Genomic DNA, 24,116 nt, shown 5'->3' with positions numbered 1-24,116 from the left:
TCTTCACAAAACTATAGCACTTAGAGCTTCACTGAGAAGCAGCTTTTGAAACTTTCTCAGTGGGCTTGTTGTGGACAAACCACGTGATGCTTGAGGTTGAAAGTGTAGTTGGAAGTCTAGTGATTATCTGGCTATGTACCCAAGAGGGTTTGGTTTGGTTTTTTTTAAAGTAATTACGTGGAGGTGCACTCTAATAAAGCAGACTTACCATTCTGATGTGTCTTACTTTTCTGGAGCTGGGATTTAATTTTTATTGCTTGTCTGCAAGACACTTGTTTGAATTGGCATTGATTTACTTAGCAGTGACATATTGTTGTCCATAAATAATATATTTACACCTGAATCTAAATGACTGCTGTGCTGTACAGGAACATGGCAAAATAATTTTGAATCATGGAGAAACAGAAAAACTAGTGTGGATAACACAATGAACATTTGGTGGGATTTGCAGGGTTTCAGGTACAATGTAAAGACTGAAATTCAAGTAACAGTTTTTCATAACTATTCCCCTATAAGCCAGTGATTGAAGTGACGCTTGTATTGTGTGAACTTGATCAGTTTTCTAGGTAAGGGCACATGTACCTTATCCTTTTTTTCCAACTTTGTCAGGTTTTATTTCCAACTTTATTAGCTTGTCAGTCGAACTAATAAAAGTTATTTTGCTGTGCCCTGAAGTATTCACCTTTTCTACTTCCTTTTACTTTAACATGTTCCAAAAAAGCCAATATATGATTAGAAATATCATTTTAAGATCGTAATACTTTGTTATGAGTTCACTGAAGTTGTACATATGGTTTTTTTAAGACAGGTGTTTCAGGGTAGTCTTCATTTTAATGACCTGAATCTTTATATGACTATCATACTTTCCAATTGAGTACTGACTGGCCAGGTGTGGTTATTGCTCTATAATTACATGCTTGTGACGTAGGAGACAGGGTAAGACATGACATCACCCCTTACACCTGCTGTTTACCAAGGAAGATCATATCAGTCCTACTTCCTCGTGCAGTTTTGGATGTTACTGTCATGGTCTTGATCCCTGAAAAAAAATGCAGCTTTTTGGGTGTGAAAGTGCATATTCCTTTATTGCACTGAATGAACAGCAGCATTTTCTGTTGTAATACTGGGGCAGTTGTGAAGGATTGTATTAATTCATCATTTTAGGGGGTTCTGTTACATGGTTTGCACATATAGGTGGCAAAAAGAAGTTAAGATATCCTGCATTTCTGTCCCTCCAGTGGTCTGAGTGTTTGCCCCTGGATTGTGAAATGGCCCCTTTCTCTTTTCTTTTCTTTTTTTTTTTTTTTTTTCATTTTTTTCTCCTTGCCTGTTACCAGTATAAGTTAAATTATTTTAAGGCCTTTGAGGAAAACTACGTAAATGAACAAAATTACTGTAATCACGCTGCAGCTGTGAAGAAGAGACAATACAGCTAATCTGATTAGGAGCTACTCTCTTTTAAGATTCTAAATTGGTTTTATATTCAGCAGTGTGAAAAATGAGTTGAGAATTCTTGATTCTAATACAATACTTGGCTCATAATACTCTTGGAAATTAGGTGGCTTAATGAGGGCTTTTCACTCTGATACTCTTTAAAATAAACTAACCTGGTGTAAGTGTACTTAGAGGTGTGAGACTTGTAAAATGTGAGTGGCACTCTGTGGCGTGATAAGGTTCCTCAGGAAACTGTGGCCTTATGGTTTTTATACAGGCTTTGATTCCGACAATTCTTCAGGAGACTTTACAGAAGCAAATCATAAAGTTCCAGAAATGCTTGATCGAGATCCACACCAAAGCAATAGGACGGGAAAGGAGAATGGAGAGACAGAGATTCAAGAAAATGGAATCAAGAGACACAGGTAAACACACAGTAGTGAATGAGAAGTGAGCATTGGGGCATTCCTGTTCTCATTTTAAAGGGGTTAATCTTCTCAAATTGAAAAGTCATGTAGTTGTCTCTGCTTCCTGTGCCAAGTCTAGGTTAGTGTTTTACTTCCTTTATACATCACTTCAACACCTATGAATGAAAATGGCTTGTTGTTTAAGGGGCTGATAGTGACAGTTGGGTTTTTTTCTATTGCAGGACATCATTACCTGCCCCAATGTTTTCTAGAAGTGATTTTAGTGTGTGGAGCATATTAAAAAAATGCATTGGACTGGTAAGTTGCCTTAGATGAAGCATGCTGATGTTGGGTCTCCCAGAATCAGCTGGTTAATTTTATTGCTTAAACATTAAGACACAGAATAATACCTGGTGCATTTTGCATTTTTTTTTCCTCTAAGGAGCATAATTTTAAACTGCAATTCTAAGTCTCAACATTTATTTATTAACAGTACTATTTCCTTACTTACTTTCACTGTTTGAACACGTGGATTGCATTTCTGAAGCTGTCCTTTAAGAGCTAGACTAAAGCCCTTAAAATGTCATTTAGGGCTTTATTTTATTAATTCATGTCATCTATGAGATACACCCGTACTGCCAAAACTCCTTTTGTTGGGATGAGTGGTCTACCTACTAGAATCTTTGCTTGGACCAAATCAATATAAGCCACTTAGGGTTAACATTATTTTTCCCTTGCTGCCTGTGACAAGATAAGGAGAATGTTGCATCTCCTTTCCACTAAGTTTTAAGCACTTACATGAATGCTTTAGTGCTCAGTCATGAGTGCAACTTTATAATTAAACAGCCAGATTTGCTTGGATATACTAAAAGACCTGAGGAATTGGAAATCTCTGTGTGAACTTCGTGTCTGTCTTATATCCATACATGGGAAATGAGAAATGTTCTGACACAAATAACAGGTTGCTCAAAGAAAGCCACTAAAATTTGTTGGAGCAATTCACATGCTATTCTTTAGTAACTGTTCCTTTCAAAAATTAATTTGTGGTTGCTGCAGTGCAGTAGATAGGTTTTGTGCAAATAGGTGAGGATTTCAAAGGAATATGGGGCTCTATCAGTATCAGTATGGAGCTGGCTGGCACATTATTACTTCTATCTGTGGAAATTTTAACCTCTTCTGCTTTACAGAAGAGAAAGTAATGTTTTTGTGAATTTATTAAGTTATCTGGATCAATTTCTGAAGTTGTTTATCATTTCAGTAAAGTTCTGCAGTGCTTCCAGACCCTTTCAGCTGTAGCACTTGGGATCTGCCACAGGCTTGCCAAATGTCCTTCGAAGAATGCTGTTAATAAACTCACCCACAACTTGTTTTCAAAATTCTTGTAGTTGTCAGTTGTTAACTTAGTGTTGTGTCTAAGAAATGAACCTGCCCTTTGGTCGTCTAGGAGCTGTCCAAGATCACCATGCCTATTGTCTTCAACGAGCCATTGAGTTTCCTTCAGCGGATAACAGAATATATGGAACACATATACCTCATTAATAAGGCTTGTAGTCATGCAGATCCCCTGGAAAGAATGCAGGTAAGAACACCTACCACCTTCTGGGTGGTTCAGAAGAAGATTTTTTTTCTCCCAGTCTTTGATTTTCAGAGAATTTCTCACTTGAGTGTGTTTGTTTCTCAGGGATTGCCATAAGAATGCCCCTCTTTGTATGTCTAGACCAGTTTCTTGTTTCACAGGGGCTGTACCTGCTGGTGTGATTCAAGAGGTCATTTGTGTTAGAACTTACTAAAGAAGATAGTTCCTTTGGGAAATGAGAATCTTGAAAAATGTTTATGTTTTCCCACTTCTATATCACTACTCATGGCTTACAAATGTTTTTACCTTAAGCAATATATAGAATTTCTTTCTGGAATAATAATGAAATACTGTAATATGCAACAAATTAATACATTAAAGTTTTAATGTACTCTTCTCATGCCACTGTGTTCTTAATTTCCTTACAGGCTGTAGCTGCTTTTGCAGTTTCTGCTGTAGCTTCTCAGTGGGAGAGAACTGGCAAACCATTTAACCCATTGTTAGGAGAAACCTATGAATTAACCAGGTAATAATAACTCTAAATTGTGGACTGGGGCTGTTTGTGTTCTTTAGTTAGCAGACTCTCGTACTAGTTTGGTTGTAGTAAAATACTACTAAATTATATTTCTGAGTAGAGCTAAAATTCTTTTTGTCAAACTATCTCAAAATCTTTGAGAAGTTGTTATAAAAGCTAATAATTATATTTCTAGCTTTAGGCATAGAATTATTTATTTGATTTATTCAGGGAAAAATCGGTCTATGTTGTTCCACCAAAGACATTTCCTGACCAGACACTGTTAATTAATTTAAATATTGTTTTGTTTATCATGTCAGATAGAGGGATTAGTCTGAAGGACTTCCAGCTTGCTTAAATAAATGGGTGATATTTCTGCAGTGGAGAAAAGAATTTTCAGTCAGACCTTCTCCTGCTGCCCCAAGAGTTTCTGTATTTTCATGAGTTATTTCAGTGAAACTAGTTCAGGTGCCTTTCTGGGTAGAAGGCTGATTTGAGGTATAAAAAGAAAGTGTTCAGAGTACAAATCCTTTCATTTCATTAATTGTAAATGTCATGAAAAAGGAAAAGTCTCACCTTCAGTTTAATCTGATATCCTGCAAAGTTTTTTGAAGTATCAAGTAACTCTTTTCTAATATGAATGTTTAATTACTGTTTAATTGTCTTCTTTTTGTTTTTGCTAGGGAGGATTTAGGATTTAGGTTTATATCTGAGCAAGTCAGCCACCACCCACCTATTAGTGCATTTTATTCTGAAGGCCTCAATAAGGACTTCATATTTCATGGATCAATCTATCCCAAACTAAAATTCTGGGGAAAGAGTATAGAAGCAGAGCCTCGGGGAACAATTACTTTGGAGCTTCTGAAGTGAGTATGAGAAGTAAATAATTCTTTTTTTCAATGTTGATCTCCTTAACATTTACTTGAATAAAAAGATGGGTAATAATCATTCTGTTGGCTCTTCACGGGCGATTACCTAAAAATGTGCGGCTGAAGAGGCTGTAAGAATTGATTTCCACATTTATTTTCACTGTTTGATTCAGGACTCTCTTTTTTTTTTTTAAAGTTATGTCATGCTTGCATAGCTGTAGCAATTTGACCCATTTTTTCCACTGTGAAAATAAGCATTTTTAAAAAATTGAATGCTACTGAAAGCTAGTTCTGTGTGAAGGCACATAAAATTAAAATGTAGATATAAAATTCTATTACTGGGCTGTTCAAGCTCATCTCAATTCTAGATATTGTTGTTGGTTTTGTTTGTGTGGAAAGAACTACATCTCACAATTCTGTGATAAGGGAACATGAGAAACTTGTCAGGATTGCCTTAACACTTCCTGGGAAGGAGCAACTTCCTATTAAAATCAAGAATGCCTCTCTAAATTACTGCCAGTCTTGTCTCTCATGAATAATGAGTGACTTCCCATAAGCTGGTTTGTGCCCTGGTGGCACAAAGACTGGAGCTTTCCCAAGTGGGACGTGAGGATGCACTGGAATAGTTGCAGAAGTATTCTGCTGTTGAGCACTTCAAGGTGTTTTTATAAAAGCTTTCATAAGGCTTAATTTTGAGGGGGTTTTGAAATGTTGGCTTAGGAAATGTCTAGACATGTGGTTTCAATAAAGACTCGACTTGCCTGCCATAGCAAGCATTGCCTTTTCCTGTACTTCCTCTTGGAAGCAGATTAATTTTCAAGCTGTTGGCATCTAATCTTCCCAAGTTTATAGAAGTATGAACTGGTTTTGGATATGAATGGTGATGAGAAGAAATTTCTTCTGAGTGTAGAAAGAACTATGAATGTTAGTGCAGAATGCAGATGTGACCAAAATAACATTTGCTTGAGAGCCTTTATTTAGAAGACTATTAAAATTCTTGCTCAGCCTAATCAAATTACAGGGCTCAGATTTAAACTGGAATATAAACAATTAAATGATTTATTTTAAATAATTGCTTCAAGTTAGCAGCAGAAGTTGAAATCAAATTTTGAGCCTCTCAGTGATTCAGACCATTCTGTTGGTTTGAGGAGTCTGAGAACTGCTCAAGGCCTGAGTGAACAAGGAGCTGTTTGGCAAAACTGTGTCAGTATTAAATCGTGCCTTTATGTTAACCATGGCTGCTTCCAAAGCATGAATTAGAAGGCACTTCTCCAGCACAAAAAGTGTTTCAGTTTATCAGCACTTGCCATAAGTGCCTTGTGTGGGGTTTTGGTTTATACTCTACAGCTTTTGGTGTCAAGTAGTTGAGGAAGAAAACTGTTCTTAAAGGCTGGTGGGATGAATTTGAGGGGTTCTGGTATTTTTCTCCCCACTTGAAGAGTAGTCATTGTTCTAAAGGAGAAAAGGAGCTGTGGAAATAGTCAGACTTCAATGATCTGTTACGTCTCTGTACTGGAAAATGACAGGTTGGAAGCATTAAATAGGAGCGTTCTCTCCATACTTACTGGAAATAGAAGTACAAGACATTTGTTACAGATGACACTCCTTGTCTCTGTATTAAAGTAGAGTTTGCAAGCTTTCCTAAGATGGATTGACTGCCAGGCAAGTAACTTCAGCATTTTTTTTTACCAGCACAGAAAGATGAGTGAAAATAGATGGCTTTGACTCTGCTAGTGATAATGGGAATCCTGTTGTTTAATTTTTTGACCACTTATAGGATAATGTCTTTTAAGGATTTAGAATCTGTTAACTCACCTTTAAAGCTTTTCACAAAACATTAAAACAAAAATGAAACCAAGTGGAAAATTCTTCAGTTCTAGGACTTTTCCTTCTTCTCAGTAAATCTTTGGGGAAAGAATTGAGTAGATTGAGTAGTAAACACAATTTTTAAATGTCATGTTTGTGAAGCTTGAAATGGTGCTGTTTGTCCCAGTGGTGTTAAAAAAAAACCAACTTAAAAAAAGAAAAAAAACCAGTCACACCCCCAAAATTGCCTTCAGTGGCACCAAACAGGCCTCAAATACTGATGAAGAAACTTGTGGCATATTTGTGAAAACCACTACTGCAGTTTACTGTTGTTGCAGCACTTGAATAGAAGACACTATTAGGTGTCAGTCTGGTTCTCCTGCCTGCAAGTATTACATTTTATCACATACAACTTTAAAAGTGCAAATGAAAAAGATGAATTCCTGGACTGCTCTCTGTGTTGGGCTGAAATTTGTAATCCAAAGCACAGCAACTGTGAGACTTATGTGAGAAGGGAGAAAAATAAAGGCAATATCACTTTATTAACTTGCACTAATGTTTGGATATGACACACTGTTGGCCTGTAAAGAAAAGTCTGTTTCTCTTCTGTTTTGAAGTTAAGTGCTGGCTGTTCATAGGACTGCTAAATATTTTGCCCTGCCATGAACAGAATTGTAAACAGGCTTACATTCCATCTCAGACTCCAGAAATTGATTTCTTTCTCTGTTTTCTTTACAGGCACAATGAAGCTTACACATGGACAAATCCAACCTGTTGTGTACATAATGTAATTATTGGTAAACTGTGGTTAGAACAGTACGGAACAGTAGAAATTGTAAATCACAGGTAATGCTAATCATGGACCTGAGGGTTGGCTCGTGGGCACTGCTGTGTGGTCACTTGTGTTACAAAGCAGATGGTTTTGGCTTTTGTCAGACACACAGGAGGCTTTGTTTTGTAGCTCCAAAGTCTTGTTTTTGTGTGTTTTTTTGCTTGTTTTGTTTTAATCTGCTTCTGACAAATGCAAACTATCCCTTGAACTGGGCTTACCTGTCATAGTATTATTAATGAAAAGTCATATGGGCTGCAAAGGTTTTACTTTTGTGAGTAACCCATTCAAATTCAGCCCTGTTGACAGAGAACAGAAATAAAATTTAACTCCAGAACCCTTAAATGGAATAATTGTTGGAGTCTTGGAGTAAACATCTATCATGTTAGTTGTGATTTGTCAATTTTTTAGTTTTGATAATGGAGAACGTGTTGAATTAGGGGTATTAGGGATATTAGGGAAGATATCAGCACAGGCTGATATCTTCATGTGCATACTTGTATCTTCTTTTGTTTGTTGTCTGGACTTTGAAATTTGTGTGCCTTTTCTAATGCCCCAGTCAGATAATAAACCATACTTAAAGAAAATAATAAATAACTACCCCCCAACTAACTGTAACTATAGGAAAAGAAGCTAAATAAGGTAAAAAAAGGTAAATTACTGATGTATTTAGGAGTGTGTTTCTTAAAGCTTGTACTTATTTCCTCTACAGTACTGGAGATAAATGTGTCCTTAATTTTAAACCGTGTGGACTGTTTGGGAAAGAGCTTCACAGAGTAGAGGGATACATTCAGGACAAACAGTAAGTCATAAAAGCCTCTTGGTCTCTCCGTTTCTGGGCGCTGGGGCATTTCTTTTGCTGGCATAGTGACCACAACTGATGTGACTGTAAAGTTGTCACCAGTGGAGATTGTAACCCATTTTTGTTCTGTGTTAGCACTAACCCCCTTGATTCCAAGATGATAATTTTAGGTCATTATTAGAAAAACTCTGCAGTCAAGCCTTTTGAAATAAAGGTATCCAGGAAAAATACAGATTATTTGCAACTGATTTCACCATTGTACAGTCATAATTCCAGTCTTCAATTTAAAATAATGAGAATATGGCTATTAGAAGTTTTTAATTAACCCAAACCTGTTTCCTGGCTCCGAGTCTCTGTTGTGAACTGTTGGCTTTGATGTCCCCACACTCATTTAGCAGTGGCAAAAGCATGTGACTCTCATGAGGATGTGTTCTGCCTGGAAGACTGGAATGAGCTGAAACCTTTTTTTTGCATTATCAAGTATCTGGTTTCTAAGAATCACCCATTCTGTGATTCTATGAAATCTGCAAATAGAAACTTAAAATGCAGAGAAGTAGAAACTGGGTGTTTAATTTAGACCAGAATCTGCATGGCTTGGCTTGGAAGACTCAATAAGAAGCAAGAGCTCAGCCTCCTTTGCTTTTCTCTGCAGCAGAAAGAAGCTGTGTGTGATCTATGGCAAGTGGACAGAATGCTTGTGGTGCACTGATCCCACCACGTATGAGACTTACAAAAAGAGCGAGAAGAGAGGTGGAGAGCAGAAGAAGAAGCTGGTAAGGTGAAGGAATCTTTAGGGAGAAAAGATACTGAAATATCAAAAAAAGAAGACAGAACATCGTATTTAGGGAAATGGCCAGGTGTGAATGGAGGGTTAAAAAACTGTCTGTCATTTGGTGGTGGTTGGATGGGGGCTGTGAGAAGGCACTTGGCACTTTGCAGATGTAGGGCGAGCTGCTGGCATAGAAGAGAGCTCATGGAATGGTGTTTGCTGGAAATTTGTCAGAGAGAAGTCATCAAATACCAACCCCCAAACTGGTGTCCTCTCAGTCACTGAGGAAAGTGGCTCTACTACCAACTCCAGGTGTAAAAATACTAGGATTTAGGCAGTAAAAAAAAATAAATGTTTTTAAGTCAGATACGCTTTTTGGTGATGCAGCCTTTCAGAATTTATGACATAGACAACCTTGACAGCAAAGAGGTCTGGAAACATGCTGGGTTTTTTCCCCACATATAAGCAATGAGAGGTAATTAGTACCAAAGCCTCTGTGTTGTATGGAAAATGTTGAATGGTGCAGCAAAGGACCGTTGGGTTTCCTGATATCAGTGGGTCCTGCAGACCCTGTTTGCTCAGTGAAAATGAAAGGTTAAACAGAAGCCAATCAGTCTTAACATTAAGAGGCTCAAACTTTAAAAGCATTTACATCAGAAGAATCTAGAGCAACAACAGGCCTTGCTTTTGGCTCTGGATTCTGTCATGGTACAGGTTTATATTTTGACTTTTTTTTTTTTAAATAATAAGGTTCTGTTCATCTTAAGAAAATCAACTCTTTCTTTCCTTCCTTCCTGTTGTGTCTATATTTAGATGGGGAACTGTCTAACAGTAAACCAGATGTTGACATGGAAAGTAGCCTAGAAGTGTCTTTTTAAATAATGAATACTCAAACCAAATGATTGAAATTAGACTCTTAACCATATGGAGCTGTTTTCTAGCGTATAAAACAGGCCCTGTTTAACTTAGTAGGGTATTTTTGAATAAAATAAATGAGGCATGTCAGAGAGGGCAGAAAGGAAATAAAAAGGGGGGTGAGAGTGAGGAAAACCCTGATACTGTCTCTCCAGGATGTTATTGCCTCAGACTTCCTTTCTGGTTGTTGTGGTTTTTAATGGGTTCTCAGGGTGAAATCCTCTAAAATTCCACAATGTAGCTGTCTGTGTCCTGCAACAGCCACATTCTCTCAGATTCTGAGAACAGCCTTCTGAACACTGGATTTTTATGTGTGCATTGTGGCAGTGCAGCTGGTAACAAAGGAACTTTGAAGGAAAGACACTGGATTCATAAACTGAAGCACACAGTATTCACAGTGAGAAAACTGGCAGTGCCAATTGTGATTAGAGTCTGGATTGTAGGAAATTGGACTGGAGCAAGGGCTTATCTTTTTCTAACCACACATCCAGATCTTTTGTAAATGATGAAGCAATATCCAAAAGCAGGTGTGACCTGTTTGTGACTCTCAGGCCATTATGGGAACATGCACTGGTTTAAATTGCAGTCCTGGCTCATTTTAACCTGAAATAGTCATGTTAGGTGAAATTACGCTATGGCATAGAATAGAAGGGAAGCTGGAGAGAACACTTCTGAAAGACATTAATTTACTATTATTACTATTATTGATTTTTTTTTTTTTTAAAGAGGCATTCAAGTCATACTTAAGGGGTGGGAGACTATTCAGGGATATCAGGAGCAAGACATTACATTAAAAATGAGAGGACCAGTGTACAGAGTGAGTAAAAGCAAACATGAGGGGGGAAGCAGAAATACAGGAGAGTGTTTAGTATCTCAAATTTGAACAGATTCTTCAACAGCCACTGTGGAAGTTTTGGATGAAACTGTCCAATGTTCCTTTGTTCCCCTGCCAAATGTTACCTCTGTTTCAGAGTGAAGATGATATTAAATCCGAAAATGATGAGGCTGATGATATGCCAGAGATTCAAGACACGGTGCATTTCATACCAGGCAGTAAATTGCTTTGGAGAATAAATTGTAGGCCACCAAACTCATCACAGGTAACTGTTTCAATCAGCCTGTGCATTGTTCTTGCCAGTGATTTATCAAGGGAACAGTTTCCCTTGGAAATCTTGTTGTGTCCATTGAATGTAGGGATTTGCCTACAAGTTATTTGCTTACAAGTTATTTGCCAGAATAACTTGTCCATTATCTTTATTTTGCTTTGAAGATGTACAATTTCACCAGTTTTGCTGTGAGTCTCAATGAGCTGGAAAAGGGCATGGAAGCAATATTGGCTCCCACCGACTGTCGGCTACGTCCGGATATCAGAAACATGGAGAACGGGAACATGGGTATGTGTTTGCTGCAGGAAATATTTCCACATTAATAACTTTTGAGAGGGATGACCAAAGGGAGGTTGATACAGGAAACACTGTCTTCAGTTTCTCATTCCCAGAGACAGCCTTAACTCTTTTTCATCCTGTGTAGTGAATATGCATTTGAACAATGCATAATGTCTGTTCTCTCCCAGAAAAGTCTGGGAGAGCAAATAGCATGCAAGGTGGATCCCAGAGCTGCTGTCCCGTGTTATGGGGTGTTTGCATGTTTGTTAGCTTGTGGGGGGGGAGCTGGCAGACGTGCTCAACATGCTCACTTGCTCTGGAGTTTGTCTGGAAAGACATGTGGTGAGCAGACGTGCTCTGTTGCTCTGGTGTTTGTCAGAGAAAACACATGGACAGATAGTGAAAAAAATCACTCTCTCTGTTATGCCTAATCAGAGCTGTTTCCTGCTGTCTCGGTGCAGTGTGCCTGATAGATAAAACACCAAAATTTCAGTTTCAACCCTGCGTTTGTAGCAGCGGCTTTTCTGAAATGGCTGTTTTAGGCTTTCGTTGCCTGCGTACAGCAAATGCTTTGTCGTGCTTAAATGAGCTCTACTTCATTTCTCTGCAGTCTTTCCTGTGTTTTCTTAAGTTTTGCTCCTATTTTGCTAAGTAACCAATTTCTCTTGGAATGTTGGCTAGATGTGGCAAGCAAAGAGAAGGAGAGACTAGAGGAGAAACAAAGAGCAGCTCGCAAGGAGCGTGCGAAGGACGAGGTGGAGTGGCACACACGGTAAGGGGGCAGGAGGGTGGGCAGTTGTTTAAGCTTGGAGTAGTTGGGTATATACTGCTTGAATGGTTTTTCTCCAGGACAGCATGTGTTTGATTTCCTCCATGACAGCACAGTTTGTAGGGTCACTTAAAGCATTGCTGGGTCAACAATTAAATATGTAGCTGTAAGCCAAAATTGCTGATAACTCTGTTCTGGACAAATTAGCTAATGATAAATGCTGAAGCCTGTCATAATTAACTAGAATGGTAATGCTGGGGTTTTTTGGTGTTTGGTTTGGTTCTTTTTTTAACCTACAGAGGTCATATTTAGTTAGAATGAGTAAAATGTTAAGTGTCATCTCTCCTTTAACCAGTTTCTGCCCAATTCCTTTAACCAGTTCTTCTGGCAGTCAAGTGAGATGTGGCCCTCTAGGACCTTTTATTTTCACACTTTTCGGATTTCTTGGCTTGGATACTTGAAAAAATTGCTTTTTGAATTGCATATTCAAGTGACTTCTCAGTCACAGAGTGCATCAGGGAGTGATGTGTGATTTGGCTGCTGCTCCCCCGAGTTGCTTTTCGCAGCTGCCAGTGCTGTGCAGTCAAGTGTGTGCTCACAGCCAGTCACTGCAGGTGTTTCCTTCAAAGGCGAGAACTTTGGGATGCTCCCATGCTTTCATGAAATTCAGAAGAGAAAACATTTTCTTCATGAAGCCTGGAGGAGCAGCTATGGGCCAATTCCCGTTAATGCCTTTGAAAATCTCTTCCAGAGAACATAAAATTGTTTTCAGTCAACGTGGCTAAAAAGTGAGCAGCTGCTGATGTTCTGTGCAGAGCACAGCTCTGGAGAACAAAACTGTTTCCTCTTTGGACAAATTTACAAAAAGGATTGTGTAACTTTTTTGGCATAATATATGTTATATAATCTACAGTATCAATGTTAGTTTTATTAAAAATAGGATAGCAGTTTTAAAATTAATTTCATACTCTTTCTTGACTTTATGCAAAAAAAAAAAAAAAAAAAGCTTTTCAAGGTGCTGATAATTGTGTAGGAAGTTTAATGCCTTGTTTTTCATGTTCAGAATATTTCCTGAATAATTTCCTGAATAATTTCCTGAGATTTTCTTCTGATAAGAAATACCACTGTGTTTTTATAACATTTTGTGAAAGAGACGAGGTTGGTTTTTCTCCCCTGTTAATAACTGTTCACTCTGTTTGCTTTTTGTGTTTTCTTCGTTTCTCTCTTATTCTTTTTTTCTTTTACAGATGGTTTCATCAAGGCACTAACCCATACACTGGGACTTCAGATTGGCTGTACTCAGGTGGCTATTTTGATAGAAATTTCTCAGACTGTCCAGACATATACTGAAATTACAGAACCAATTGCTCATCTCATCCGGACATTTAGTTACTAGATTTCATTCCAAGCCGGTTCCTGTGGTTTTGTTGACAGCAAAAACCAGCTTTTCTAAGTAAATTTTAACAAAAATTCTATCAGTCAACAATCAATGATTTAATTATCACTAATGTTGGATTGCCAAATATTTAAATACCGTTGCGCTCATTCCATAAAGCCGCACCCGAAATCACCATGATTTCACTAATTTTCAAAGGGACCTTTGGTTCTCCATGTTCTCCCCTAGTTTCTCTGTCAGGAGGATACGCTGTATCCGGTAGGTCACGTAACATCCTTGAATACTACGTAACTTAACTAAAATAGAGATAATATCCTTGTTACTTAGTACAATAGCGAAGAATCTGAAGTTTTTGGAACTCGGAGCAGGGATGAAAAGCCAATGTGGTACCAACAGGATCGAACCCAGTCCTGTCATACTCCCCGTACGTATGTAGCACTCCCTGGGGCCGGGAGCTCCCGGCCCCCCTCTCAAACAATTCCATAACTGAGAGACTCGTGGAAGCAAAACCCAACCTGAGCTTCTCACACCGTGGTTGTCTGTTACAATCTTCACAACTCTGGGACACTGTGAGCATTAAACTGTGTACCTGTGATGAATCCCATAAAGCATACGTTAGGAGAAGGGAAGGGCGCAGTCCAGACGTGCTTTTTCTGAAGTCGAATGCTGTTCTTAAAAACAGGAGAAGCTTCGGAAGCAATAGCAGGAATGTCGAGGTGGTTACAATGTACAATATATTGCTTGCTACCACTTGGAGGCTTAACTTCTGCACTACCTTTGGCAGCTTTGGCACTGTGTATGCTCCTAGGCTAAACTTTCCTTTGGAAGCACTTCCGTATGTATATCCACACAGGTTCATATTTTTGGGGAAGTTTTGGTTTGCATGTTTTTCATTAATAGGTCATGTCTGTTTTGTATGTTGTGAAAAAAGCAGAATCAATTTAAAGCTTTGGCAGAGTTTATACCTATTACAAGTTTCCTGTGAGCACGTGATGTCAAAAAGTGGGATTTTTTTGTTCCATATCAAACCATCGAAGCCACATAATAATGGAAAATAATCAATTACTGAACTGATGCATTCATTTTCTTTCAAGTGGTACACTTCAGGGGGTAAGGCAGGGAGAGAGGCTTGAAAAATTAGGTGCAGTAATTAAAACTAGTCCTAATGTTGCTGCTTCTTTTATGAAAGTTTTTAATTGAGTAACCAGGCGAAAATGGAGAGCGGCTGCACTGCTGTGAAGTTTACAGTAATTTAGAAATTGCTGGTGTTAAGTGCCAGCAACATGAGGAGTTCAAGAAAGAACTGGTCTGATTTATGTCCAAAACATCTGTGGTTTCATCCCGATGATAGATTTTTGAAGTGCATCTCTCCCAGCCACAGGATTAAAAGACAAAAGAAAATTAACATATTCATAGATAAACATTTTCCTATCAAATTGTGCATCTAATGATTAGATTAAATTTTGGGGAAATTTAGTTGTTGGATTCACTGGAAAAATAAGAGAAGCTGTAAAACTTAAGGCAGTAAGGAAGGGCCTGATCTGAAACATACTTATGGGGACATGATTCTGTTGCCAAAATTTGTACCTTGTGTTGACGCAGGTCCTCAGGACTTATGAGCTGAGTTGGTGACACGGTGCAGGCAACAAAGTCGTGTTTGTTTGTAGTAAGTGCACAGACACTTCTAAAAAGACATTGCTGAGCCACATGGAACAGCATAAAAATAGTTTTGATAAAAAATTGAACTTTAATGACCGTGCCAGGCACTCTAATCCGTTTCCAAACTTGCTGCAAGCAGGTTAGGAGACCCTTTGTTAGGTGAGGATTGAAAGGATTCGTGTATTAGGCCAGTTTAACATCTCATGGGAGTTTAAAACTTGCTTAAACTACATGGTATGTTTAAAGCTGGATTAGTGTTTTTAAAACAATACATATAAATAGAAATTGCCTGAATGGAAAAAACTGTAAGTAGTTGCTAATGAGATGTTCTGTTTCTAAGAGGAGGTGTACAGGTTAGCATCCCTCTCGTCTAAGCCATGATTTTAAATTCAAAGACCTAAAGCCTTGTCATTATGTGGAAGCATGAAATAATTGTACCAACGTGTTTAATCCAAACTTCAGTAGAGAATCTTCATGGGATATAAAAAGCAACTGGGAACATTTCCAAAGTAAGAAACACTTCATTAGTTACATCTTCACCCCCTTCTCCCCTTCCTTTAGTGTAAAGCTTTTAGTAAAATTTCAGATTATTTCCAAACCCATTCTTCTAATTTATTGTTCTTCATTGACAACACTTACAGAACCCTTCCCCTGTGCTGCTGACACGGCTGTGCTTGGCCAGCCCTGGCATTCCTGATGCTCTCAAAAGTCCAAAAGTTTTATTTTCGATGCAGATCTCGCCTCAGTAGTTTACGTGTCAAAACATTAATAACTTTGCACCTTTTGAAAGAATGTCACTTTTATAACTTGATGAAACACTGTATATAAGATAACTGTGTTAGTATATGTTAATACAGCTACGTAGAGAAACCAGCTAGAAAGAAATTATAATAAATACTTAATAAATACCCTTTGGGCCTCTGGATGGTGACAGAGATTTGCGTGAGACCTGTACAGGTGGGGCAGGAGGACTCTGGCTTTGCTCAGCCAGTGGTGGGGCTGTACTTGGATTTCACCATGATGTTTATTGGATGAAGATGATTTAAATGGGAGCCTGGGACACCTCCAGCCTGGGTGGAGTTGTCTGACTGTGGTGGGTGCTGTTCTTTTAGCACCCTGTGGTGTGTGGGGTGAGGAGGGTGTAGGGTACAGGGTGGGGACAGGGAAGGGGCAGTGGGACAAGCATGGGAGCGCTCCCAGCACTGGGACCTCACACTGGCCATGTCTGAGCTGGAGCGAGTGGACTTCTATTAAAAATGTAATAGAAGTGAAAATTAACTTTGTAGTTATGTGTTTGTGTCTTCGAGGCAACGTCCTGTTGTAAATTGGGAGCAGCTTTTCAGACATCTGGCACTTACCAGGTAATTATTGTTACCTGGACTAACAAGGGCAGGAACCATCCACCCTAAATCACCCAGAGAGAACAGAACTAATTAGAAGTATTTATTCTTGTTTACTGATTAAAAACAGTTTCCCAGTAAATCTTTTTACTGAAACTGCTTTTAGAAAACAAACCCAAGACTCTTCGCCCAGCGACGCTGCTCCTGTTGGGAATACACCAGTGTTGGCCGAGCCCCACACGGAACAGTGAGGGCTCCTTGGAAAACACCTGGGATTCGGGTCAGTGAATCAACACTGAAACGCTATGAGGCGACCGAGGGGTTTGGGCATGTGCAGGAGAGCTCCTCCGTGGAAAGATTTATTTTTGTAGCACTTTGACGGGCGTGACGGGAATAAAGGTGGTTTTGGAGACGCGGCGGCCCCTGGGCTGTGCTTGGCTGAGGGGATGAGGGGGATTGGGGGGGGGGCCGCCGCCATGTTCCGTGACACAGCAGGGGCGGCCGGCCCCGCCCCCCCATGATTGACAGCGGTGCGGGCCAATCGCGCGGGGCCGCGGCGGCGCGTGCCCCGCGGTGGGCGGGGTTCCGGCGCGCGGGGCAGGAAGAGCTGAGGCGGCGGAGGAGGAGGAGGGAACGGGGACGGGGAGCAGGAACGGGAGCAGGGAGCAGGGAACAGGAACAGGGAGCAGGTACCGCCGGGACCCCCCGCCACCACCCGCGCTCGGTGCGGCCGCGCCGGGGGGCTCCTGCCTGCGGCGCCGGCGGGGGGAGGCGGCGTGGCGGCCTCGAGACGGTCCGGCAGGAGATCGCGGCCTCCGGGCGGGCGGGGGGCGTCGGGGCCGGGCCCGGCTGAGCTCCCCCCCCTGGGCCCGGCTCCTCCGGCTGCGGCGGGGCCGGGCCGGGCTGGGAGCGCACGGCGAGCCCAGGAATGGCCGCACAGTCACGCACGGCCGCCCGGGCCCGGCATCGCCGCTCGGTCGGTCGGTGCGGACGTGGGGCGGGGAGGGCAGAGCCAGGGGGGCACCGTGAGGGGGCACCGGGGGGGTCGGTCGCCTGCGGGGCTCTGCTGGCATGCTGGAGCCACAGTCTGAACATACAGCAGGGCTTTCTGCGCGTCCCTGAGCTTTGAACCGTAATTCGAACCGAAGAAGGAAGCGTCAGGGGACGGTGGTTTCATTTTCAAGTACCTCAGCACGCAGGCTCATCTTTGTTAGTGAAGGTCTGTGAGGCCTCCCGGCTTCATTCAGGGTTCCGCTTTAGCTCAGCTGGATCACCCTGGAATTCTGCAGGCAGCGGGACAGATTGCTTTTGTGGAGTCCACGTGACAAAGCTTGAAATTTGATACTAGGAAGAGTGAAGGGGGGAAGGTTTCTCATCATACCTGCTGCTCTCTCTCTCTTTCCAGGATGTCTTCAGGTGCATTATTTCCAAGCCTGGTGCCAGGCTCCCGTGGCTCCTCGAGTAAATACCTGGTGGAATTTCGGGCAGGGAAGATGTCCCTGAAAGGCAGCACTGTAACCCCAGACAAGAGAAAAGGCCTAGTTTACATCCAGCAAACCGACGATTCCCTCATTCACTTCTGCTGGAAGGACAGGACTTCAGGCAACGTGGAGGATGTGAGTATGGGCTTGAGGTGTTAAGTCATGGCCTGTCTTGTTAAGTTGTGCTGGTGTTGCTGAAAGAGCTCCTCCAGGACAAATTAGGGTGAGAATGTCACTGACAGACCTGCACTTCCATGCCCTCTCTGCTCTGAGGAGCAGATGGAAGAGGGTTTGGGGAGGGGGGCAGAGGCCTTCGGGAGACGAAAAGGAACGCCAGTGTATCTCCTCAAACAGTTGTTCCTCCTGCCACGTTTTCCAGGATCTGATTATTTTCCCTGATGACTGTGAGTTCAAGAGGGTCCCGCAGTGCACCACGGGCCGTGTGTATGTATTGAAGTTCAAGGCGGGATCAAAACGACTCTTCTTCTGGATGCAGGTTTGTGGGGAGTCAGTGGCAAAGGTCTGGGACCAAAATCCTCCCAGTCTGACTGGTACCAAGAGCAACTCTCTTGCAGGAGCCGAAGACAGACAAGGACGAGGAGCACTGCCGTAAGGTGAACGAGTATCTCAACAACCCCCCCATGCCGGGGGCGTTGGGTGGCAATGCCAGCGGAGGCCACGAGCTGTCAGCACTAGGAGGTACAGTCCATTCTCTGCTCCTTCATGTCAGAGGCCTATTTTTTAAAAAAGATTTATGCCTAGAATTAGCACTTAGAGTTCCCTAGGAAGACATTGCTGATGGCTGTGGAGGGTGAGTTGGGGACAGTGTTAATACCAGAAGCGTAAACGTGATTTTTAGCAGAAAAAACTGTGCTGTTAAAATAGGTGCAGGCTGAAAGTTAAGACTGCCAGGAGAAATCTTTTTGTTTCCAGTAGATTCTCTGGAGTCTTACCTCTTTATGAAGCCAAGTTGCATTTATCTTTTATGAAGATCATGAATCAGTAAACACTTGAAACTGTTTTTCCATACAGAATGTGATGCCAATTAATCTCCTGCTGTTTGAGCCGGAGTGCTGTGAAAAAAACCTATGTGAATATGTTGTGTTTCAGAATGTTTTTGTTTTTAGGTGAGGGTGGCTTGCAAAGCCTTCTTGGAAACATGAGCCATAACCAGCTCATGCAGCTGATCGGACCAACGGGCTTAGGAGGACTTGGTAAAATGCTTTAATATCTTTATGCCAAAATGGTATTTTCTCCTGCCAGGTTAAATCTTACCTGACAATATTTTCAAGTAGTGCTATTGATCTCAATAGCACTCCTTTCACATGAGAAGGCAAGGCCCTGTCTCAGAGATGAGCTCAGGGCCAAAAAGGGTACCAAATTCTACACAGCACTCATCTCAGGGCTTGACCTGCAAGCAGCCTTGGTTCTACTCCTTGCTGCACTGATCCTTCTGCCTTTTTTTCCCCTCCTTTTTTCTACTCCTCCTCTTCCTCCTAAATATTCACTGGAGCAGGGGCTGAAAACCAGGGATTCGTTCCTGGTGCATGTCCAGGTTACCAAGCTGTGGAGTTGCTGGTGTTGTCTCTGGTTCAGTGAATATTTGTGTGCAAAGCAGAGAGTGTTCAAGAGGAAGATTGGAGCCTGCCCACCCCACAGCACTCCCTGGTCAGAGGGGCAAGGCTCAGGTCAGGGCTCTCTCTCCTGGGCTACTCTGGGGAGAGCTCAGTCACTGTGCTGGATTCTGAAGGGGTGAGGGGTGTGTTGGAGTTCCTGCTGTGATCTGTTCTCAGTTCTATCTGAGCTCCAAGAGCATTTTCTGAGAGGTCAGACCCTCAAGTGAAAGTAGACTAAGGCACACAGATGGCAGTGACTGAGGTTCTGTGCTTAAGCTCCAAAGTCCATTTTTGTGGATCTGGCTTGTGTCTTTTTAGCTTCAGATGGAAATTTTGTTGGTGGGATGTTCAGATGCAAATCTCATGTTAGTGTTGGAAGATTCTGGCTTTTTAGGATGTGTTTGGAAAAGTTCTTTCTTTCTTGAAGCTTCACATAATCCTGAGACTTTTTCTCTTCTCACCACTTTTTCTCAGTAGCTCTTGTTCCTTTGCCTTTACATCCAGCCATAAGCCAGCTTGACATGAAGGTCACTACTGTAACTAAAGGGGAACCATGTGCTTGCCTCTGCAAACTGGGGTTGTGGTGAATCCCTGGGGATCATTTCCCCTGGGAGTATCATCTCTTCACATCTGGTTTGCATCTCCCAGGGCTCTGCAGAGCTCCCAAGGAGCTCTCCTGCTCGTGGGTCACTTCCTAGTGAGGACAAGCGGAGCAGAGCAGGGTTGTACAGCCAGAGGTCTTTCATCTGCCGTGCCTGCTGCTGTGGAAGCTCTGGGATGGGTGACAGAAGTGTTGGGATGTCTTTCCATGGGATGGGTCCAGTAGAAGGAGGGACTGGTGGGGCTCACTCTGACCCACAGAGTCAGCAGCTGCAGTTGGCCACAGGTTTGCTGGTTGTTGTCTGTCCTCTGCTGGCAGGCAGCTCCCAAGGCGGGTGATGGATGCAGGTGCTCACGTAGGAATGTGTGTCTAATCAGTTGTGGTGCAAGGAACCGGTGACAGGAAGAGTGTGGGAATTGGAGTGTTTGCCTGATGTGGCTCAGAGGAGTTGCAGGGGGACAGCCGAGTCCCTGCCAGCTCCAGGGGGCCCAGCAGCCAGGCCTTTCCCAGCTCTTGTTAGCTGAGGTTCTTGGTGCTGCGTTAAGTCCTCGGTGGTTGGATGTGTGATGGAGGAGGCTGATTCTGGTTTCTTTGGCATAGGGCTGTTGGTTTCCTGCTGGCTGCTCCCCTGGGAGCACTTGGTGCGCGGGGTTTTCCTCGCTTTGTGTTTAAGGGCTCAGCTGGTCCTGCTGCCGCGTCCCTGCATTAGGTTTGATGCTGCAAAACCCCAGTGTGTGGGGGAGACAGTGGTGGTGACTCAAAGGCGCCTCTGGGATCTTCTGCTGAGGGCCTTGGCTTGAAAGTTTGGAGACAAGTTGGATTTTCAGGATAGCAGATAAGAGAGAGGGCTGTGTTACAATGATTATGTGTGTACAGCACAAACTGAAGCAATTTCATCCTTGTGTACACCTAGAAATTGAATAATTTTGGAAATGTTCAGGGATGCAAGATCAGAGAACAAGAGCTGATAATTTACAGAAGGGGGAGGGGGGCCTTAGGCTGGGCTCTTTCATCCCCTCCTCTATTCTAGCAAATAAAAACCTTTCAGGTGCAAGAGCGACCTCTCTAGAGCAGAGAGGTGCAGAAAACCTGAAGGAATAAATGTCTAAACGTGTTTTTGTTTTATGTTTACGGAAGGTGGGCTGGGCGCGCTGACGGGGCCTGGGCTGGCCAGTCTGCTCGGGAGTGGGGGACCCCCGACCAGCAGTTCATCATCAAGGTAGGAGGCCCATCTGCCCTGGCTCTGGGGAGGGTTTGTCACATGAAGCTGCCACTTCTGTGGGAGGAATCAGGGCCTCTTAAATGGGGAATATGGTGGGAATTGAGCCTGCTCATTACCTCTCCAAAGTGGGGTAGGAGCTTTTCATACTCTTAAGGGCTTGAAAAGAAGCTTTTCAGGGTACAAGAGGTTTTTGCAGGGTATTAATTCTCCCAATTCTCTTGCCCAGCTCTCGCAGCCAGTCGGCTGCAGTGACTCCATCTTCCACAACTTCTTCCACCCGTGTAACGCCTGCCCCGTCCGTTCCTGCAGCTGCCTCCGTGACCAGTCCCAGCCCCGTTCCCAGCTCGGGTAATGGAACCAGCTCAGCCACAAGCCCAACCCAGCCCATTCAATTGAGTGACCTTCAGAACATTTTAGCTACTATGAATGTGCCATCTGGAGCAGGAGGACAGCAAGGTAACAGTGTTCTGGCCAGACAGCTTTGGATCCAGGAATCCTATGGAGCTGTTGTACTGTCCTGTCCTGTTCCAAATTGGTTTGAAAGGTCTCTTACCATTTTTTTGGGGTTTTTTTTTAAAATTTTTAAAATTTCAATGCTGTTCTTGGTACTTGAAGTCTTATTCTCACTCCAAAAGTGAGAAAGGGAGAAAGGATGCTGGCAGTGTGCTAACTATGTTTTAGTACTCAAGACTTGATAATTTGCTTTACATGACAAAAACTGTGGTTTTGTGCATAGTCTAACGGTCAACCCTTTATTTTCTCCTAGTGGACCTGGCAGCTGTTCTGACTCCTGAGATAATGGCTCCCATCCTGGCCAATGCTGAAGTTCAGGAACGATTGATGCCTTACCTTCCCTCAGGGGAATCCCTGCCACAGACTGCGGAAGAGATCCAGAACACCCTGACGTCTCCTCAGTTCCAGCAGGTAGGTAGATGCCTGGCTGTGGGGGGAAGTGCACTTCTCCTTCCCTCCTCCCCCATGCTCCTGATTTTCCAGGTTCCTTGACATTTTTCAGAGTGGGAAGTTGCTCAGCAGAAGTGGAAAGGAGGAGGGACATGGTTTAAAGGAGCACTAGTTCTTCCTTCCTGCAGTCACTCAAGGACAGATGGGAATGATTTTACTTTTCTTTTGGAGTTGGGCTTTACCTTTCTCTTTATTATAAATGCCCTCTGGCAAATGACAGGAGTAGTAGCAAACTCATTACTCCCTGTCAAAGAGCGGCTTGAGCAGTCTCCTTAAAAGTAGTTTCAAGTGACTGAAGGGAAGAGATGCTCATGTTTTCAGCACTGCATCCCTTGTTCCTCTTGAAACACCAGTCCTTTAATTCCAGGACACTCCGTGTGATTAAAGCTGGTGTGTTATACTCCAATGTGAACTAATTATTTACATATTTGAAATTTGATTGATTGAAATTTGTCAATCTGCAGAATTTCAGTGGCTTAAATTACTCTTTTTAGTTTAAACTGCAGCAAACTTACATGCAGCCAAGCCTCAGACGTGAGGCATGTTTAATTGGTGATTATTTGATGGAGTATCTGTTCCCAAGCCAGGTGTGTGGCCATTGTGCCCTGACAGGACCACTCTCCTCCTGGGATTATTGCCCAGCACCCGCCTGATGCTGCAGGACATGATGCAAACTTTGACACTGTTGACTCCCATTCACAGGCTTTGAGCATGTTCAGTGCTGCCTTAGCTTCAGGACAGCTGGGCCCACTAATGAGCCAGTTTGGGTTACCTGCAGAGGCGGTAGATGCAGCAAATAAAGGCGGTAAGTCCTGGTGGTGGTGGGGACAGGATGAGGTGCTTTGTTGGGGTGGTTTGACCACTGAGTGTGGAGTGAGATCAGCTCCTGTGTAACTGTCCAAAGCTGACTCTGCACTGATTTTTACAAGGAAAAGGTGGATATTTCCCAGCAGGCACAGTGAGGTCAGACACAGATTCAGAGAAGTGTGAGTTTTGCAGAGATGTGCTGAGCAGCCTTGGCCTTGTTTTCTTTCTAGAGGTGTCACAGTCACCTTGTTCAGGAATGCCTTTTTGTGGGAGTCCTTAATGATTCATCTGAAAACAGCGAACACAGTTGGGCCCATAGCTCTGGGGGCAGGGGGTATCCCTTTTCCCTAATGAGCTTTTACCATCATTTCCATTACTGCAGGAATTCTGGTCTTAGGCTGCCCATGCACAGTTAAAGTTCATAAAATGCTGGCTGTGTCAGAGAGATCTAGATATGTGTTATATTGAGTGTTTCATATTTTTTCCCTGCTAATTCATACTAAAGCACCTGTTCATCATGAAGATTAACCTCATCTGGACAATAATGTCTAGCCCAGAAAATGCAAAGTTCAGTAACCAATGTGTTTAACTTCTAGATGTAGAAGCCTTTGCCAAAGCCATGCAGAACAGTGTCAAGTCAGACCAAAAGGAAGGAGACTCTAAGGACAAGAAAGATGAAGAGGAAGATATGAGTTTAGATTAAGTTATTTGCTCTTCCTTACAGATATTCCTAGATACTAACTTAAAACAACTGCAGTAGGATTACTAACTTCATATTATGCTTCTATAAATCTACAAATAAAGGAATTTTCTTTATCTGCCATACTGTTCTTTCCAGTCTGTACAGTAGTCCCTATTGTGCTGCTTCCTGAGATGCTGATTATCCCTCTTCCAGCTCATCAGCCTCATGCTTACTCTTCCCCAGTAAAGTGAAAGAGAGTAACATAAAACTTTAT

General features: G+C 42.3%; 2 protein-coding genes across 5 annotated transcripts in view; both read left to right on the top strand.

Moving 5' to 3' along the window:
* OSBPL2 (oxysterol binding protein like 2) overlaps nt 1–16,038 on the top strand; it is a 32,797-nt gene extending 16,759 nt beyond the window's left edge. For all 3 annotated transcript variants that reach the window (XM_050313862.1, XM_050313861.1, XM_050313863.1), the window contains 12 exons: nt 1,712–1,859; nt 2,084–2,159; nt 3,286–3,420; nt 3,846–3,943; nt 4,615–4,797; nt 7,345–7,452; nt 8,148–8,237; nt 8,890–9,010; nt 10,893–11,021; nt 11,192–11,315; nt 11,988–12,078; nt 13,323–16,038. In XM_050313862.1, coding sequence (XP_050169819.1) covers nt 1,712–1,859; nt 2,084–2,159; nt 3,286–3,420; nt 3,846–3,943; nt 4,615–4,797; nt 7,345–7,452; nt 8,148–8,237; nt 8,890–9,010; nt 10,893–11,021; nt 11,192–11,315; nt 11,988–12,078; nt 13,323–13,425 — 1,406 coding nt within the window. In that variant the 3' untranslated portion in view covers nt 13,426–16,038. The remainder of the gene's footprint in view (nt 1–1,711; nt 1,860–2,083; nt 2,160–3,285; nt 3,421–3,845; nt 3,944–4,614; nt 4,798–7,344; nt 7,453–8,147; nt 8,238–8,889; nt 9,011–10,892; nt 11,022–11,191; nt 11,316–11,987; nt 12,079–13,322) is intronic.
* Nucleotides 16,039–17,082: 1,044 nt separating this feature from the next.
* ADRM1 (ADRM1 26S proteasome ubiquitin receptor) lies at nt 17,083–23,981 on the top strand. Of its 2 annotated transcripts, none has more exons than XM_050313867.1 (10): nt 17,083–17,159; nt 17,876–18,086; nt 18,331–18,447; nt 18,527–18,650; nt 19,079–19,165; nt 21,306–21,387; nt 21,617–21,738; nt 22,157–22,314; nt 23,056–23,158; nt 23,757–23,981. In XM_050313867.1, exons 2-10 carry the CDS (start codon nt 17,877–17,879, stop codon nt 23,861–23,863), a joined length of 1,110 nt encoding a protein of 369 aa, XP_050169824.1. In that variant the 5' UTR covers nt 17,083–17,159; nt 17,876; the 3' UTR covers nt 23,864–23,981. The 2 variants fall into 2 exon arrangements, with proteins under 2 accessions (XP_050169824.1, XP_050169823.1); XM_050313866.1 differs by having other exon boundaries at nt 21,617–21,846.
* Nucleotides 23,982–24,116: the final 135 nt, after the last annotated feature.

Source organism: Myiozetetes cayanensis, unplaced genomic scaffold, assembly GCF_022539395.1.
Source record: "Myiozetetes cayanensis isolate MyiCay16 unplaced genomic scaffold, myiCay2020 scf19, whole genome shotgun sequence".
In the NCBI taxonomy this organism is placed as follows: Eukaryota; Metazoa; Chordata; class Aves; order Passeriformes; family Tyrannidae; genus Myiozetetes; species Myiozetetes cayanensis.
The sequence above is the reverse complement of the archived record's forward strand: the minus strand, read 5'-3'. Positions and strand labels throughout refer to the sequence as shown.